General features: G+C 44.6%; 1 protein-coding gene across 2 annotated transcripts in view; it reads right to left on the minus strand.

Annotated features, from left to right (window-relative positions):
• SULF1 (sulfatase 1) overlaps nt 1-18415 on the minus strand; it is a 187666-nt gene that overhangs the window by 67822 nt on the left and 101429 nt on the right. For both annotated transcript variants that reach the window (XM_025215238.1, XM_006033440.3), the window contains exon 6: nt 10350-10589. In XM_025215238.1, coding sequence (XP_025071023.1) covers nt 10350-10589 — 240 coding nt within the window. The remainder of the gene's footprint in view (nt 1-10349; nt 10590-18415) is intronic.

The raw sequence follows: 18415 nt of genomic DNA on the forward strand, positions 1-18415 counted from the left end.
CAACCAGTGTTAAATTACTCCCAGGAGAGTTTCTCATGGGAGAGTGAATATTTACACAAGCTGTGGCTTCTCTTAGAAGATAACATTATCCTCATCATTCCTCCTCCCCCCCAATTAGGGAGACTCACTGCTGCTCCATGAAGGAGCAGAACCCAACCCCACCCACCCCCACACACGTCCCTTCACAATTCCCACATTGTACTGCAGCATAACACAGGATGACCATGGGAAGTCTGCACCAGCCAATCAAGGCTGACCTATGGACTGCTGCCATCTGTCACCAAGCAGACTAAGGAAGTCTGTAGAGTGTGCTGAGATGTGCATAGCTTCCCCCGCCCCACACCCCTAGCTGCAGCACTACAAGCTCTCCACTTTTCAGGGCCTCAGCATTAGAATGTCAGTACCAGAAGAACAAACCTGGGAGAATTCTCCCAGATTATTTAAATGTATGTATGTAGCCTACATTAACCAAGGGTGATTTACTGGTCAAAAGCTCAGGAGGACAAGAATAATTAGATATATTTGTCTTTTTACTGAAACCAAGAGCTCAGCTGTTTCTCCACTGACATTCCTGAACACTACTGAATGTAAGAGAGGACAAGACAATGCTCAAGCACAATAGTAGCAGCCAGGACCTGCTTCTCTGCCCATGAACAAAGTTACAGACTGAGGTTACAGACCTTACAGTGCCCATTTGTGGGGCAAAACTCTGGTCACTGAGTGGACACTGAGAGTGTTTTGTGTATGTTTTCAAAACCAAAGGATTGTAAATAACTAAAATAATATGGTGTGTGCTACAGGTCTGCCCAGGAACTGGCATGGGAATGTGTGAACCTTATCCCTGGCTTTTCATATATTTGGCTTAGAGAATTAACTCACATCCTTGACTTGGCTGTAGCTTTAAGCTTTCTGAGTTGCCCAAGTCTGAGTACTGACTAGACTAGAGCCGCAGGCGAGGCACGTATTTAGAATCAACTGAGCACAGCAATGGGTTTAGGAAGTCATTTCTGTTTGCAATTAATAAAATAGAGATTACACCTCAATGGGTAAAAAGGCTCATTAAAAAGTAATACCATTTCAGTAGACATCTTTTCTTTATTGTCAGTAATAGCCCCCACAGGGATATCAGCAAAGATAAATACAGATTTTTGCATTTTAATAAGACAGGTTTTATCTGCATTCTGGCAGTTTTGCTAACTGTTCCCAGGACACACTGTTATTTTTTAATCACATGTACAGTAGCTTAGTACATCAGAATAACTGCAGCCTTTGTGACTATGTTCAATTAAGTTTATGCAAACAACAACACATGGCATAGTGAGCACTTATGCTGGATATTTATGCGCCATGGGAGTGTTTTTGTCACTAAAACATATAAGTATCTAGAGAAATGCAGGTATCTGGTAAAATGCATTTCTTAAAGCTTGCTTTTTTTTTGTTATCTCTCCCCCTAACAATTAGCTAATGATCCCCAACCTAGATGGGAGAACAAAATAGCGAGATTAAGAGGTTGCAAGCATGGAATAATTTGATCCAACATATTTGTGGATTCTACGGGGAAGATTTTCATTTAATAGGATTTAACTTCTCGAAGTACTCAACACATATTTTCATTCTCTTAATATCAAATGTTTTCACTGAATTTCTAAAGCATTACACAAGAGAATTACCCATTACTTCTAACTGCATCAATAGATGCCACATACCTGAACTGTATGTCTAATGGAAAAACACCATATTCTTCCCACAGACCAAAGAATATATGCTACATAGTATGCTCTCATTACTCATTCAAGTTTGTGGGAACATTTCTGATTTTAAGCAAAACAAAATCTCTAAAAAGACATGATACAGTAAGGTTTTACTCATCATGACCCAGACAACAGCTTCAAGTAGACAGCTCACTTCCTTTAACAAGATGAACTATGAGGAAACCACTTACTGGAGTTGCAAAGAACTGTTTATATGACATTTCAGTGCTGACACAATGATTTAACATTTTTGGGGACAGAGCCCAACAAAACCAAAAGTCCGGTAGTATTCCAGTAAATGTCTCCCTGCTTTCTTCCTATTTTCTCAAAAATATTTACAAAACTGAAAAGTTTTCTTGGTTTCCCCAAGTTGTATGCTACTTGGCAACATTAAAGCACTTCTTTCAAATTACAAATATCAATCAGTTAAGGTTCCTATTATATCAATTTTACCATTTGGAAACTGAGGCCCACAATAGTTAACCTTCATCTTCCCCAAAGTCATACAGCAAGGTTAAGGCACTGCCAGAAACAGTGCTCAGATTTCTTAGTTCCCAGCCTTGTAACTTAACCACAAGACTATTTTCTTATGAAGAGTTCAGGTTTTCTATTTTCACAGCTTTGTGGGCATTTCTCAGTAGCCCTCATTATAACCATAAAAAGAATGTACAGTTTAACAACTCAGCAGTTGCAAAGGGCATCATTCTATAATGTGATATACATATTGTCAGTCCTGGAGGATCCTTTTTTATTTATATACAAATAAATGATTTATTATTAGGCAACTCTGTAATGTTTGCTATTATTAAGACAGTCTGATATATCTAATTATAAGACACTGTTTTTGGTTGCTTATAACTTCTCTGTACTTAAGCTGTTTGGTCTAAAATCAATTAGCTTGGGAGTCTGTTGCAGGTCCATTCTTTTGCTGTTGGAAACTTTCCTCTAAAATGGTACACTGGGTACAATGCTAGTGGAAAACATGTTTATGCCCTATGAAACAAAATCTGGCAAGCTGTTGTTTAAAAACCCTCAAGATTTCATGCTTTGGAGTAGGGACTTGAAATTTGTCAAGTGCAGCTTTTCTATCAGGTAAGTTATTTTTGCTATCTATAAAAAAGTACCCATGTTGGCCAAGGTATAAGCTTTTGTGATGGACTAGCCAGTGGTGGCTTGGCCCAGGGGTTTTGAAAAGATCAAAAATAATTGAGGGGGGATTTCCTTTTCCCCGCCAATCAGGCCCCTGGAAAGGGGGAAGGCTTGCCCTGCCTCACCTGGGGGCCAGGTAGAGAAACCAGACCTGAGTGAATACTCAACTCTCATGTCCCCTGATTGGTCCCACCGGCCACCTGGAGGGGGATAAAAGGGGTGGTGCACTTGGGTTGAGGAGTTTCTGTAGGCTTCTAAGTAAGAGTGTCCTTAAATCACAATTTCTATCATTACAGTGAGGTTTGAATTGGATCTAAAATATAATAGATACAAGCAGACATGCCACTTCCAAACAATTCTCAGTAGGCACATCAACATGAGATATGTTACTGAGCATTAGCCTAATGTACTGCACAGTACAGGTGAGTGTCTACATGTGTGCGGCCTTTACTGTGCAGTAAATTCTGTTAAGGGCCAAAAAGAACAGACATGGCAGCATACCTTGTAATGGATCAGTCTCTGGAGTTTCTTGAGGAATTCTGAGTGCGGAAGTACCAATTGCCCTTATACAAGAAGTGCCTGGTCACTTTCCCTTTTAGACAGCTCATCAGTTGTATTATTAGCTTTAAGAACACAGAATAGAGCTTTGCTGCTTCCTTGTCTTAGTGATCCTGGTCACCCAGCACTAGGAGCTCCTGACTCACTACACCAGTCAAGGCAGAGAGTAGGGCTCTATGAGTCCAATCTGGCTTGAATTTATTATAAGCAGGGAGTTTGGGACTCGGATGAGAAGCCAGCTACTGCCTGGGTGAACAGAATCGGACTGGGAATGGGAAGCAGGAGTAAAGGAGAGACAGAATTCAGAAAGGCTGGAGGGACAGAATAGGAGGACACATACTCACAAGTGGGAAAGTGCATTTCCCTAGGGACGAATAGCAGCAGCACAATGTGTGCCATCATTACTTGTCCCCAGGGAGCACCTGTGTCACATGCAATCTGATGTGCAGCAAGTTGCCCCAGGTAGGGTAGGGGAGGCTGGGGCCAGAAACTGTGCTGGCCCCAGGAGCCTTACCTGAGTAGAAGAATGTATGTCCACGATAATGCGCACCCCTTCAGAGCCTCTGGTAAATTTCTCTGTTCCCCTGCTGTGTGCATATACACCTGAAAGCTAGTGGGAAAATACCAATTCCTCCTCTACAAAGATACCAGACAACCTATTACTCCTACCAATTACTTCATCAGCTCAAACAGTAGAGTTCTAGGCTGATGACCCATGTGGATACAACTACAGAACCACTTGATGGAATTTATTTTAGTTTGTAGCATTTTTTTAATATAAAAAATGTACACAAAAGATGTGATTATTTGCTGTATCATAATGCATGCAATGAAGAGGGTTGAGTAAATGTTACAAAAGAAACATTAATTTTGGCATTGTCTAATTTGAGTGCTTTGTCTTAATAATATTGATAATATTTCTTAAATGTAATTTTTTGTTATACATATAGCTACATATAAAGAATAATACAGTGAGTAGGGGTAACATAATAATATAAAATATAATGTTTCTAGTTTTGTTTTGAGTATTTTACTATATGAATTCAAATATTTGAAAATGAAATGGGCTCTGATTGCTCAGATATAGTTCTTTAAAAACATCAACTCCATGCACAATGGCAAACAAAAATGTAAATAGGATGCTGGGCATCATTAAGAAGGAAACTGAAAATAAAGTGGAAAAGATCATCATGCCACCATACAAATTCATGCTGTGTTTGCATCTAGAATACTGTGTGCAGTCTTACTGCATCCTCCCCAAAATGTAGTAGAACAAGGCTATACAACTGGTGACCTGAGAGCAGCACCTGACCTGCAAGGGGTTAAAACAGGGGTGGGCAATTATTTTGGGTGGAGAGCTGCTTACCCAGTTTTGGCAAGCTGTCGAGGGCCACATGTGTAGCCCCACCCCTTGACAGGTACCCCGCCCCCTGGTCACCATCTTGGGACCAATGTCCCAATGTCTTGGGACCAATGTCCCAGGGCCAGTGCTGGTGGGGCACAGGCTGGCAGGGGTCTGTGGAGCTGGGCTAGGCTCCACCAGCAGGGAGAGGGGGGAGCTGGCGGGAGGGGGGCGCGCCCCCGCCCCCATAGACCCCCTGCCGGCTGGGACCCTGTACTCCTGCTGCCCTGTTCTGGGCCCCACTGGTGCTGGCACTGGCACTGGGACACTGGTGTGGGTCCCATGCCCCCACTCACTCCCAGTGCCCCCTAGCTCTGAAGTACTGGCAGGGGGCAGCATGCAGCCCAGACCCTCTGCTCCCCAGCAGGGAACGAGCTGGTGCTGAGCGTGGGGAAAAGCAGCCCCTTGCCTGCCCCATGGCCGGCACTCCCTGCTGCAGCCACTCGCAGCCCATGCCCACCCCTTACCTGAGGTTCCAGTGCAGTGCAGCCACATGGTCCCAGGCCAGAAACCCCTGCTGGGGCAGGCAGGCTCTGCTGTTGCAGGAGCCCACTGGCTTTCCCTTGGGTCTTACTGCCCCTGCTTTCTGTCATTTTTGACAGGAACCAAAGACAGATAAATATTAATTTTCAAAAATGTTTAGGGGCCTTGCAGGCCAGATAAAATGGCCTTGTGCTGTATTTTGCCCACCCCTGGTGTAGGCCCATCAGAAAACTACAGCCCTGCTCCATTGTTAAAGGTACTATCAAAGACACAATGCTAAGTTAGATCAGTGATCACCAACCAGTCGATCTCAATCGACTGGTCGATCATGGAGCTTCTGACAGTCGATCTCAGTCTGTCAGAGGCTCCACGATCAGGAGCAGCAGGATGCATGTGGCTAGGCTGGGCTGAGCCACACCCCCTGCCACCCAAGCTGGGATGGGTGAATGGCATCAGAGCCTGGGCAGCTTGTCCAGGAGGCGGAGGGGCAGGGTGGGGTGGGGCAGGGTGCTCTTTACTTACAAAAAGTGATCTTCACCATAAAAAGGTTGGAGACCACTGAGCTAGATGGACCATTGATCTGTCCCAGTATGGCACTTTCATTCTTATGGTATTATTTCTGTTCTATGAACAGATAAGAATTGCAATTAGTTTTGCCAGGAACACTGGCATGCATGAATCTAAAATATTTTGATCAGCTTATACTTGTGAGCATTGAATACAAAATTGGGCATCAAGTCTTCCCAAAGTCAACCATATAAAAAAAAGTCTAAGTGATTGTTTTGGTGATGTTATTCAAATACAAAAGTAAGGGCAATATCCATCCCTAGAACTGGAATGTAAAACTTACTGGAACATAAAACTTATCGGTTCTGTTGTTGGTGCTCGAACCAGACAGATTCCAGCTCCCTTTCTCATAGCTGTGTTGACTGTGCAGGGCTACAAGGAGTTGACACTGATATACAGCAATATTAAACAGGTATGACTCAGAGAATATATAAAAATCAAATCCGATGAGTAAAGGGTACCAATTTTACAAATCCTTTTCAAACTAAACTGCACTTTAATGAAACTTTAACTGTTGAAAATGTAAAATCCTATAGAATAGAAATAAAATACTATTAAAAGCAGCAGTGACATTTGCTAAATATCTGCTATGCTCATATTATGGTTCTCTCAAACTCTTTATCTACTGCCTAGTTATATTTGCTACCAATAAACAGTACCTTTTGCAAGTGCCATTCTCTACCTTCTGAAAGGCAGAGCTATACTGCTTTTCTTTCCCCTAGAAGGGTGGAGAGGAAGCAAAGAGTATTGTGGGATGTTGGGGGTCTGAGAGACCCTCTGTAGAGGTTTTCTATTATTACAAGGGTAAATATAGTGCTAAAATTTAATGTGCATCCATAGTATTAAGTTATATCAGGGTATATAGAGACTTATATTTCATATATATTTCTTGTGGTGAAAATCAGGATAGAGTTTTTGGGAGCTCAAGACAAGTTAAGAATATATTTAGAGAACTAGAGAGCAGATATCAGAGAAAAGAGAGGCTTTAGCCTCCATGCTTGGAGACTGGGACATGGAAAATGGTGAAATACAGTTGTGTAAAAACAACGGCAATACTACAGTTGATGAAAAAACAGGAAAGCAACAGACCAATGGGAAAGCATTAAACAAAACCAAGTGATCCTATATATCAAATACAAGGATCTAAATGCCCTGAAGAAATTCTTTTGACATCAGAAACCACGCAGCTAAAAGATTTTAAAGTTTTTTCTCCTGATTTTCTCTAAAGGTTTGGTTTTTCAGAATATACTATTCACCTCATCTGAACAGATGGATTTGATAAAGTAAAAACAAATGTGTTAGTCCTCTTCATTTCTCTATAGTTAGTTTCATTTCCCCACTTACCTCATGCACTGTCCCCTGCCATTTCCCACCGTTAACAATTTTTGTTTTAATATCCACAGGTTCCTATGTTTTTTAAAATCAGGAATCTGTATTGCTCCTGGTTCATGGCTGCATTAGTTTTCAGCTCATTTAAAAAGTGCTATTGGATAATATGACATCTTTTAATTTTTTTATTTAATTAAAAGTCAGAATGATTCTGAACACGAATTTCCCCAATTCTGCAAAGCACAGTTTCTGGCTATTACTGAACAGTGGTGTATTATATGCACTGTCTGAGGTTCCTGTGCAATGTAGCATCCTCTCCTATATTAGTAGATAAATCGAGCAGATTAAAAAAAAAGGCAAATTTCATTTTGTAGTATGACATTTTCCCTCCCAATAAACTCAAACTATGACTGCAATTCATAGCTGCACATTTCAGACCCCAGCCCTCCAAATAACAGTATAAAAATGGACGACATACTTGTACAGGGTCCCAGTGATTTCAATGGGGCTCCATTCCACGATAGCAGTCTGCCCCTCAGGCTATCATTTGAAGAATTGGGCACAGAATTAAGATTAGAGTAGATTAAAGAAAGATGATGATTTATGAATATTGATGATTTATGAATATTTGAGGACCTGGGAATATTTGAGGACCTGGGAATTAAAGGCAGTATATAAGCAGGAGAGTATAGATTTCCTACTAACTTGAACCTGTGCTATCCTAGGCAAAGTGAGAGCTAGGTACAGTTAATTCAGAATAGAGAACCGGGCTTAATTTATTTTGCATTATGTGTAACCCTGTTCCCTCATGCCTAGTGCACTGGACTTGGGAATCAGGAGACCTGTAGTGGTAGCAGTAGGGTCCCGGCATGGCTCTGCAACGGCTCACTGTTGTTAGGCAGGCTGTCAGGGAGTCAGCCACCTCCTCCTTGGGGGTGGAGAGGAGGTGTGGAGTACTGTGGATGCAGTGGGTCTGAGAGACCCTCTGTAGTGCTACATGCAAGTGGACAGATGGTGCACATAGCACTACAGAACACAGTGCTACAGGGAAGTTCTTTGAAGAAGTAGCATGTTTGTTGTAGCGGGTGCACCATCTTTGTGGTACTATGAAAAGTGAGAACGTTTGCATGCTTGCTTTTCCAGCATTACATGGGTGCATATACTGCTAAAATTTAACATGCAGGGCTTCTCATAATTTTGTAATAAAGTAACATTGTCCTTGCACAATGGTGAAGATACTTTAAAGCCTGATTTTAATTAAGCTGTCAACTGTAAGTTTAACTGAAGGATAATTGGAAAGGAGCCCTTATCTGAAAAGACAACGGACTGAGTAAGCTCTGATGCTGATGGTCCATCCCAATGCAGATATTTGTAGAGGCAAACAGTGTATGCTTCTGGAAGTATTTCACTTATTTCATGTTCTTAACTTCTCTGAGACAGTTCCCTCCTAAAACCCCATTTTCCTGACAATTTCCTAAAACTAATGGCCATGTGGTGCTTGTTCTCTGTGGGACTTTCCTATCAATTTTCTTTTGCACTATTATTCTTTGACACATCCCATGGCTCAGCTGATATAAATGTCATCTAGAGAGGGAGAAGGCCCAGAGAAAATCCACTACTACAATAAAATTCACATAGGAGGTTCAGATTCATATAGGTAGGTGTTGGCTTTACAAAACCCTATGTTAGGAAGAGAGTAAATGCTCTAACACACTTGACAACTTCTAGGTGGATGTGAGAAAGGCTTGGAGTACAAACCAGATTGGGAGCACCAATCCAACAACCTGGAAATATTTCTAATTACACTGGAAACTGAAATCAGCATTACAGAGTAAAGACCAAAGAGCCTGATCCTACCATCCTTACTCATAAATAGTACTTTACTCCACCAATAATCCCATTGAATTCATCAATATACTCGGGGGTAAAGTAATATTCGGGATGACTGACAGGGCCAAGATTGACCCCAAGAAAATAAGTGATTGTTTTGTTTTGTGGTTTAAACATGATTCAGTCACTCTGAAGGCTTGTGAGTGACTGTTGTGCAGAGGCAGATAGTTTTAGGATACAGCTAAATTAAAATCATTGGTCCAAGCAGACAGCATGGGGACATTCATCCATTATACATTTTCAAAGCAGTCTGTTCCCATGCCTTGCACACTGATGGAGACAAACTTGTTTGCCACCAAACTTTGTAAAGAACCCAGCTGGCACTAGGACTTACGCCTCATTGGTTCTGTAAAGAAGAGTCTTTGCAGTCAAACGATACTACTGGATAATCTGCACCTTGATGACCGTGTACAGCCTTTATACCTTTGCAAAAGAGTCAGACTGGAGCCTAAAGTGTGTACAGGTTTATTCTTAAGGGGATAAGTGAAACATATGAACTGGAGGCTTCACGTCAAGCTGAAGCTCAGCCGAAGGGAATGAGAAGAGTTCTTTGTAAATAGAGAAGGGATCTCCTGACCACAGAAAACCACCAGGAATTTACAAGAAAACTATCAATTTATGATGCTGTTCAGCAGAACAATCTTGCTTAAATACATAGTTCAGTTTCAGAAAATGCAAATGACTATCACCCCAAATTAAAGGCATATCATAGTCTTCACCTTGTTTCATTCCCTCTGGAGGTACTTCATTCCTCTGAGGTCTTTGGCACCATTTCCCTAACATCTTTTTCTATAAATGTTAGTGACTTCTCCACAAGCAAGCCATAATACTAACCACAGTCACAGCCAGGGCTGTCAGCTGAACACCACAATGCCATGAAAACGTACTTCTCACTCCTCAGGTGCAACTGTTCCACAGACTATTCCCTACCTGAGACATCCAGACATGAAAATATGCTGGTCACTATAAGTAAGTTTCCTTATTTAGTATGTTGGTGGTAAGGCTAGGCAAGCCATCACAAGTAAGCAGTGCCACACTCCAACCTGACACACATTTTCCCTGCCATAATATTGACACAATGCTTTGCTCTTTAAACCTAATCCAAGACCACATTTGCATCATTTTAGGCAGAAATTTAAAACCTATTACTGAATACACCCTTAATATCCACCTTTTTGTTTTTTAATAAAAATTTACTGTACACTGGATTTGTTTCTTACCTGTCCTATACCCAGTGTTGTTGAGATACACTGCAAAGGTACGTGGTTCATGTGTTGCCTGCCATGAAGGAGAAGAGCAGTTTTCATTGTTGGTATATATGTTGTGATTGTGAACATATTTCCCTGTTAGCATGGAGGATCGAGATGGGCAGCACATTGGGGTGGTTACAAAGGCATTGATGAAAGTGGCCCCTCCATTTTCCATGATCCTTCTAGTTTTGTTCATCACTTGCAAGGACCCTGAAATAAAAAAATAACTGATTACAATACAATTAAATATGTATTTGCCATGTTACCCGATTTCTTAAAAACATATAAAGGTCAAATTAATTGCCTTCAGTCACTGGCTTTGGCCACCCTGTAACTTGGCTGGCTCTAATTTTAAGTGAATGGTAAACAGTTTATATCGTGACCTCAAAAATATTTTTTCAGAAGTCTAAGAAGTCTGAGTTAGTTTTCTTTCTTGCTTAATCATGAAGCAAAAGTATAGATTAACCTAATTATTTAAGGTTAAGATGTTAGACATATATGAAATTCACAGACCAGTGGATCTTTGACTGTTATTGTAGAAAAACTATCAGTTACCTAGGGCAGGGGTTGGCAATATATGGCCCATGGAGCCACTAGATCTGAGCTGTACAGCCTGAGAAGTTTGCCTATGCCCACTTGCCAGCACTAAGAAGCAAAGAGCAGAGCCAGGGCCAGGCAATTTCCAGCTACACCCTTACCACTGCTGTTCTTCCCCCTGTGTACAGCACTGCCCCTGGCTGTGGCATGTGCACAGCTTCCAGGCCTTTCAATAATAGGGGAGCATTACATTCCCATAGTAAGTCAGAAACAGCAATTAACTCTACATTTATCATCAGTTAATAGGCAAAGCATTAAATTATTTTTCAGAAGACACTAAGAGATAAAATTCAATGACAATAACCCTTTGAATGAACTTTGTCTCTGTGCAGATAGGGGGCATGTGGATCACTCTCAATATCTAAGTATTAATTCAGAGTCATCTTTGGCATAGAGGATGAAGCTGCATGATAATTTTTGTTAATAGTCCCACACCTCAAAAATTACAAAAAAATGTTTTGTTCAGTATGGAAACACCATTCTGTACAAATCCAATTTTAAGGGCATGGAAACTTTTCGGACTTTTTACAACTATTTTTTTATGGAAAAAATGAAGAAGTGAGGTAGAATCTCCAGATCTGCAGCAGCCTCTTGCTGCAGAAAAGCTGAACAGCTTTTGCTATGGCCTGTGTACACAGCTACCAAAGGTTTTCCAGGGTCAGTCATCCAAAAAGCCAGAGATGACCAGGGAGGGGTTAACAGGCCCAAAATAAGTGGTTCAGTATATTGCAGTACTTGTATAACTGTGAGGGATTTTCAAAAGTGGTTTGTAGAAATTTTTTCTTCTTAAAAAAAAAAAGAATAGTTTACTTAGTACAGCTGACAGCACTTTGTTTATGGTCAATTGCTATGTCGCATAAACAGTTTCATTTGCTGTTTTGTTTGAGTCTTTCACAAAGCAAGAGGATTAAGAAAAACATTTAAAAACCATGAAAAATGTAAAACCACAAAATTGAGAGGGATGCTTAAGGGCAGGTGAAGATCTGAAACCATTTAAAACCATTTGCTTGAATTCAAACTGACCATGTCTTCCAAATGCTGTTGTGTTGGCTCTGTCAGGCTAAAGTAATTTAAATTTAACTCAGTATATGAATATCTTCTTGTCAATTCTTAAAAGGAAGGGGTGGGAATGGAAAACAAGGCATTTTAGTCTTTGTGGGAGCCAACAGACCTTTCAATTGGTAAAGTTAATCTCCCACAATATTAGGACCTGTGGCCTCCAAAAAACACATGCTGCAGGACTGGGCCCATGGGAAGCAAAGCTCATTAACTTTTTACAGTGCCCCCTTTTGCCAGCATACCTATTTACTAGGGGTGTGCAAAGCGGGCCATATTTGATTTGGATTCAGCCCGATTCAGGGGGCAGTGATTCAATTACCTGATTTGGATCACATGTCCCGATTCGATTCGCCTCAATCCAAATCTGAAGATTCGATTCCGATTCGGAGAATCAGTGATTCAGCCATAGACACAGCTTTATATGTTTCTTCTACATACCTCGAATTACCAGGTGTGGCTCGTGAATGCTGAGATGTTGGGGTAGATGGAGCATCCCACAGGAGCATGGCGGGGGGCCCCCGCACATTCAGCAGCGGACCTGGAGGTGGACTGGAAGTACTATACCCAGGAGGCACCAGATGCCGAGCCAGTGGGGTGGGGGGGGCCCAGTGAGTCCCCCAGCAGACCCAGAAGTGGACCAGAATGGATCTCCTGATTCGATTCAGATTCAGAGATTCGGCCACCGAGTCGGGCCAAATCTCCGCTGAATTGAATCAGCGACTGAAGCTTTGCACAGCCCTACTATTTACTAACATATTTAGGAAAATGTAAGATTCATATATATAAAGGAAGAGATTGAAAGAGAGATAATTTGGGAAGTTAAGGACTAGTTTTCCTGTTTACTTCAGCTGGAGTTTTATCTGGACTGCTAAATAAAAGTCAAATGAAAGAATATCCTTACTTTATGTTTCTTTATTTACAGCTTTTGACTCCTGCATGATTGCTCTTTGTGCCTCAGTTTACACCTTTGAATTATGAAGGATGATTCAGCCTCTCTAGAAGTATGTTGAGAAGTTTAACTGGTTCACCTTTGCATAGTGCTTTCTGATCCTTAGATGAAAATTGTTACAGGGTGCAAGTGCAAAAGAACAGTAGCACTCTGGCGTACTGTTGCAGCAGTAGCAGCAGTGATATGTGCTCTCTGGCTTCAATGCATTATAAATGAGAGGCTGCTGTAATGCATCCTTATTCCTCAGATTGGGGCAGCTTCCTGCTCCTGCCAGCCTCCTACATGTGACTCCATAATTTATTCTTCCAGGTAGACACTGATAATAGATTTGGCCCAATGGAAGCAAACACTTGAGAGCAGGTGAGACTGCTTCCTTTGAACAGCAAAATGCAAGTGGGGGATGAAATTTGCTGTTGTCACCAAGTTTCAAATCTTTGCCACTTGCAGATCTCCTCAGTGCCTGTGTTCCTTGCCATCTGGAGTACGTATTATAGGTTTTATTAGGCAATGGGATGTTGTACATGACCAAACTGAGGAGGACCCGAGAAGAACCAGATCAAAGATGAATGACCATAAAAATAAGGACATTTTGTCAGATCAAAAATTCAGCCTAGCTGTTCAGGGAAATCCTGATTTGAGTGGGAGATGGACTACCAGATGACCTTCTGTGGTCCTTTTCAACCCCACTATTCTATAATGCTATGAATTGCTAGAGGAATCTATTTGGAAGCCAGATCCTTATTCAAAAACCAAATGTTTCTGGAAGAAGCCTTACTATTCCTGGAGACTAACTGCAACAAGTGGTCATGTCTCCCATTGTCACATCTCAGGGTTTGTCTAGACCAGGGACAGGCAATTATTTTGGGTGGAGGACCACTTACTGAGTTTTGGCAAGCTGTTGAGGGCCACATGGGTAGCCCCACTTCCTGACAGGTGCCCCACCCCCTGGTCACCATCTTGGGACTGGAAGTCCCGACCCCTAACCCCTGACCTTTGCCACCAGAAGTCCTTCCCCTTGCCCCCAGGAGTACTCCTTTCAGCAAGTGGTTTTACCATCTCAGAACCAGAAAAATACCAAATTATATTCTAAAAATCAAACATCTACAACATTCATTAATTTGATTTCAAAAAATATTTTTGTCCTGATTTATATGTGTTTGTGTGGTGTACACAGAGCTGATTGCACAATAGCTAAAATGAAGTCTTACTCTTGTATATTGTGGGGATGTGGAGGGCATGGGGGTGGGTATAGGCAGAGATGATCTTAGCAGGGTATGGGTCCTGGGGGCAAATCAGGCTGTGTGGGGCCCAGATGTGAAGAAGTCAGCGGTGGGGGGTAGGGGGTGCAAGGGGGTGGTGAGTGGCGAGTGGCCGGATGCAAAGCCCATGGTGCCCTGCAGGAGGGGCTGAGGTCACTCCACCCAGCTCTGCGGGGTCCCTCAAAGTGTGGGGCCCAGGGTGGTTGCCCCAATTCGCCCCCCCCCCCAGGGACAGGCCTAGGTATAGATTTGTGGGGGGCTGTGGGCATGTGGGATGTTGAGGAGGGTGTGGGGTGAGGGAGCATGTGGGTGTGTGTGTGGATATGTGGGGTGTGGGTGGGTATGGCATTTGTGGGGGCTGTGTGTGGGGGAGGATGACCGGGGTGTGAGTGGGTGGGGACGTGGGGGTCTGCGTATATGGCAGGGTGTGCTTTTGAGACTTGTCTATGAACACACACATTCTCTCTCTCCCTCCCTCAACACACACACACACGGCCTCCCACTCCTGGCCGCAGGGTACCAGTGCAGCCCCGTGCTCCCATGGTTCAGCAATGCATCCCAGGGCCACGTGGTGCTGGAGCAGGCATCAGCAGTGTACCAACATGGGGGGGGTGGGCGGGGCCATGGCCCCTGGGCAATGACTAGGGGGGTGCCAGCTGAGCCAATAGGCCATCGCACCTCCCATGTTTGATGTGTGGCCCACCCACACAGCCAGAGGGTTGGTCATTTGTCTACCTGTTACAGCCAGAAATTCCAGTCACTGCCACTCCCCTGGTGTCTGGTGTGCCGCAGTGTCAATTTCCCCACCAAAGTGCTGTGGGGCAGGAGAAGGGGTGCCGCGCCCTGCTAGGATTGTCCCCAGGGGTGGGACGCAAATGCAGGCATTGGTCCCCGGGCAGCAGAGATCCATGGTATGCCACTGGCAGACATGCAGGGAAGCAGTGAAAGCCAGGGCAGGCGGGGGGTGGGGTGGGGCAGGGCTGGGCCGGGCTGGCCTTGTTGCTGCTTCCTGCTGGCTTCCCTTGGGTCCTACTGCCCCGGGCTGCCATCATCTTTGACAGGCAGCCAGGAGCTGATAAATATTAATTTTCTAAATTTTTTAGGGGCCCTGCAGGCTGAATATAATTGCCTGGCAGGCTGGATCAGGGCCATGGGCTGTATTTTGCCCACCCCTGGCCTAGACTGTGGCAGCAGCAATATGTCTGGTAAGGGTAGACCTGAGTATGCCCTGTTACCTTGCCCCTGCTGATGTGCTCCAAACTTGAAAGCTTACTAGTGAGGTTATTCCAGTGGTTCTCAACATTGTCACTCCTCAGAAAATGCTAGCTCTTAGTTTTCACTCATTTTTTTGACTACAGAAAAATAAAAGAACAAGTCTTCTGTTATAACGCAAAGGCCACAACAGGACAGAATGTTTTTGACGCTATGGCTAAGGAAAGAAGTTACACATAAACCAATTTAAGTGATCAGAAACTGGTTTAAACCTGTAACAGAACAGAAGTTTAATGCACATAAACCAATTTCAAAATGGCTGAAACTGGTTTAAGATAAACCTGGTTGAATGCAGTGTCAAACTTAAATAAATGAGGTCAAACTGGTTTATGGAACTTCTGTCCCATACCCCTTCCTGGTTTAAGTTAAATCAGAGTCCTCCAGCATCCCAGCATGCTTTGCAGCCCTGGGTTGGGCTGTGCTGTCTGCTCCAAAGAGCAGGGCGGGCCCTGTCCCTATGTTTTCTGGTCAGAGGAGGGGTGAGGGCTTGGCCAGATGCCAGCCTGGCATGGCCCCCTAAGGCAAAGAGGGCAGGGCAGGGATTTATTCCCCACTCCCTCCCCTCTCCATCCACCCACCCCAGCTGCAGTCACTCTGGCTGGGGCATAGCGGCCCCTGTCAGGGTCCTTCCCACCACGCTGCTCCAGTGGTGGGTCAGGGGCATAGCTAGACACTGGCCAGCATGGCTCCCTGAGGTGAAGGGAGCAGGGAGGGGATTTATTCCCCCCTCTCTCCCTCCTCCCTCAATCCCAGTGGGGGTCTGCCTGGGTGGGACGTAGCTGCTGTCAGGGTCTCTCCCCCCTTGCTGCTCCAGTGGCAGGAGCAGGGGCGTGGCCAGACACCAGCCAGCATGGCCTCCTGAGGTGAAGGGGCAGGGAGGGGGTTTATTCCTCCCTTCCTTCCCTCTACCCCCGGGGGACTGCATCCAGGGTCTGCCTGACTAGGGCATAGCAACCCCTGTCAGGGGGTCAGGCATTCTCCCCTGCCTTGCTACTGGAGTGGCAGGAGGCATGGCTAGCCTCAGCAGCAATCTCAAGTGAATGGAGGATGGATGGAGATTTAATTCTGCCCCCTCTCCCCTACCCCACTGGCATGGACCTCAGCCAAAGTCTGCCAGGCCGGGACGCAGCATCCCCTGTCAGGCATTATGTCCCACTCACCGCTAGAGTGATGTGGGCCTTGGCCAGGCCTGGCACCAGCCTCAAGCAAATGGGGGACAGAGTGGGGTTTCATTTCCCCCCCTCCATCCCCTCGTTCACTTGAAGCTGCTGCCAGGGCTGGCTATGCCCCCCCCACCAGTCTAGTGACAAGCAGGGTGAAATGCCTGACAGGGGCTGCTGTGCCCCTACTTGACAGATCCCAGCTGGGGTCCATGCCAGTGGAACAGGGGATGGAGGGGGAAGAATTAAACATCTCCTGTTCCCACCAGGTATTTCCCACCTTCCTGCACCCCCATTCAAATGGTGCAGGGGGGGTGGGAAATACCTGGCAAAGTTGTTTCCCCCTTCCCCCTTCAGGCACACCCCAACTGGGCACTGTGCAGGCCAGGGTGGGGGTTTAAACCCTTCCCTATTTGGCCTGCTGGGGCCTGGTCATGTTCCCCCACCCTCAGCTCAACTTCCCTCCAGCCTTTCAGCCACTGCTGAAAGTAAGGGAGGGCTCACTCTAGTGCCCCCTGGCTTTTGGTCTGAGCCACTGCAGACATGTGGCTCCATTTCTGGAATCAAAAGTGAATGTTTATTCATTTGCTTGCTGGTTCAATCTACACAGGTTAGAGTAATCTGCAAAGATTGAATCGATTTAGGCTCGGGCTTTTTGAATGTCTGTACTTGGCCTGTGGAGTCCTACTTGACATCTCTGGGTTTTATCTTGTAAATCATGTCTGTACATCTAACAGTATTGGCATTGCATCTCAAGGCACCACAGAGTGCCCCAGCACCCTGGCTGAGAATCATTGGGCTATGCCATGCCTCTATCTGCAATGGCCACTTTCAGGAGTGCCAGAGAATAAGGTTTTGAGAATGGACACACAGGGACAATCTCAGAGTGTCTGTACAGAAAGCCTCTAGGTTTGGTGCAGCTGGGGGATAAAGCATGCTAGGCCCTGACTTTGCCGGTTCCTAATACTGCTGTAGTGTAGACATGTCCCTCCAAAACAAGCTCTCACTATGACAAAATTCCAGAATACTTTTTGATGTTCTATTTGAGGAGCAAGGAGAGAGGAATTCTCAGTTCATTGACACATTCTCACTTTTAATACCTCTTTGTGCAGCTCTGAGTATTTCACAAATTCTAGTGAAGGTGCAGACCAACAAACCTGTAAGATGCTTGTAGAGCAGGGATGGGCAAAATCCAGCCCGGGGACCAGAATCAGCCTGTCAGGCCATTCTATCTGGTCTGTGGGGCCCCTAACAAATTTAGAAAATTAATATTTATTTGTTCCTAGCTGCCTGTCAAAGATGACAGGAGCCAGGAGCAGTAGGCCCCAGAGGAAACTGGTGGCAGGACCCAGCAGCAAGGCCTGCCCAGCCCTGCCCCCACAACCAGAAACCCCTGCCTAGCAGAGGCTTCTGGCCTGGGACCATGGGGCTGTTCCTGCTTCCCTGTGCCAGAAAGGGACATGCGGCCCTCAACAACTTGCCAAAACTTGGTAAGTGGCCCTCCGCCTGAAATCATTGTCCACCCCTTTTGTAGAGATTCCACAAACCATCTGGATGCACCAGGGTGTCAACCCCATCCACCTCTCTGGGCCAGATCTGGCTTGCAGAACTCCTTGTGGGTTGAGTCTGGCCCAGAAGGCTTCTTGCAGACTGCATTCTGGACCTGGCAGTGGCAGCAGGGCAAATGCCAGCCAAGGAGTTAATACAACTGTTTGCTCCCATGCAGCCAGTTTGTTCAGC

The sequence above is a fragment of the Alligator sinensis genome, unplaced genomic scaffold (genome assembly GCF_000455745.1).
Source record: "Alligator sinensis unplaced genomic scaffold, ASM45574v1 scaffold71_2, whole genome shotgun sequence".
NCBI lineage: Eukaryota > Metazoa > Chordata > Crocodylia > Alligatoridae > Alligator > Alligator sinensis.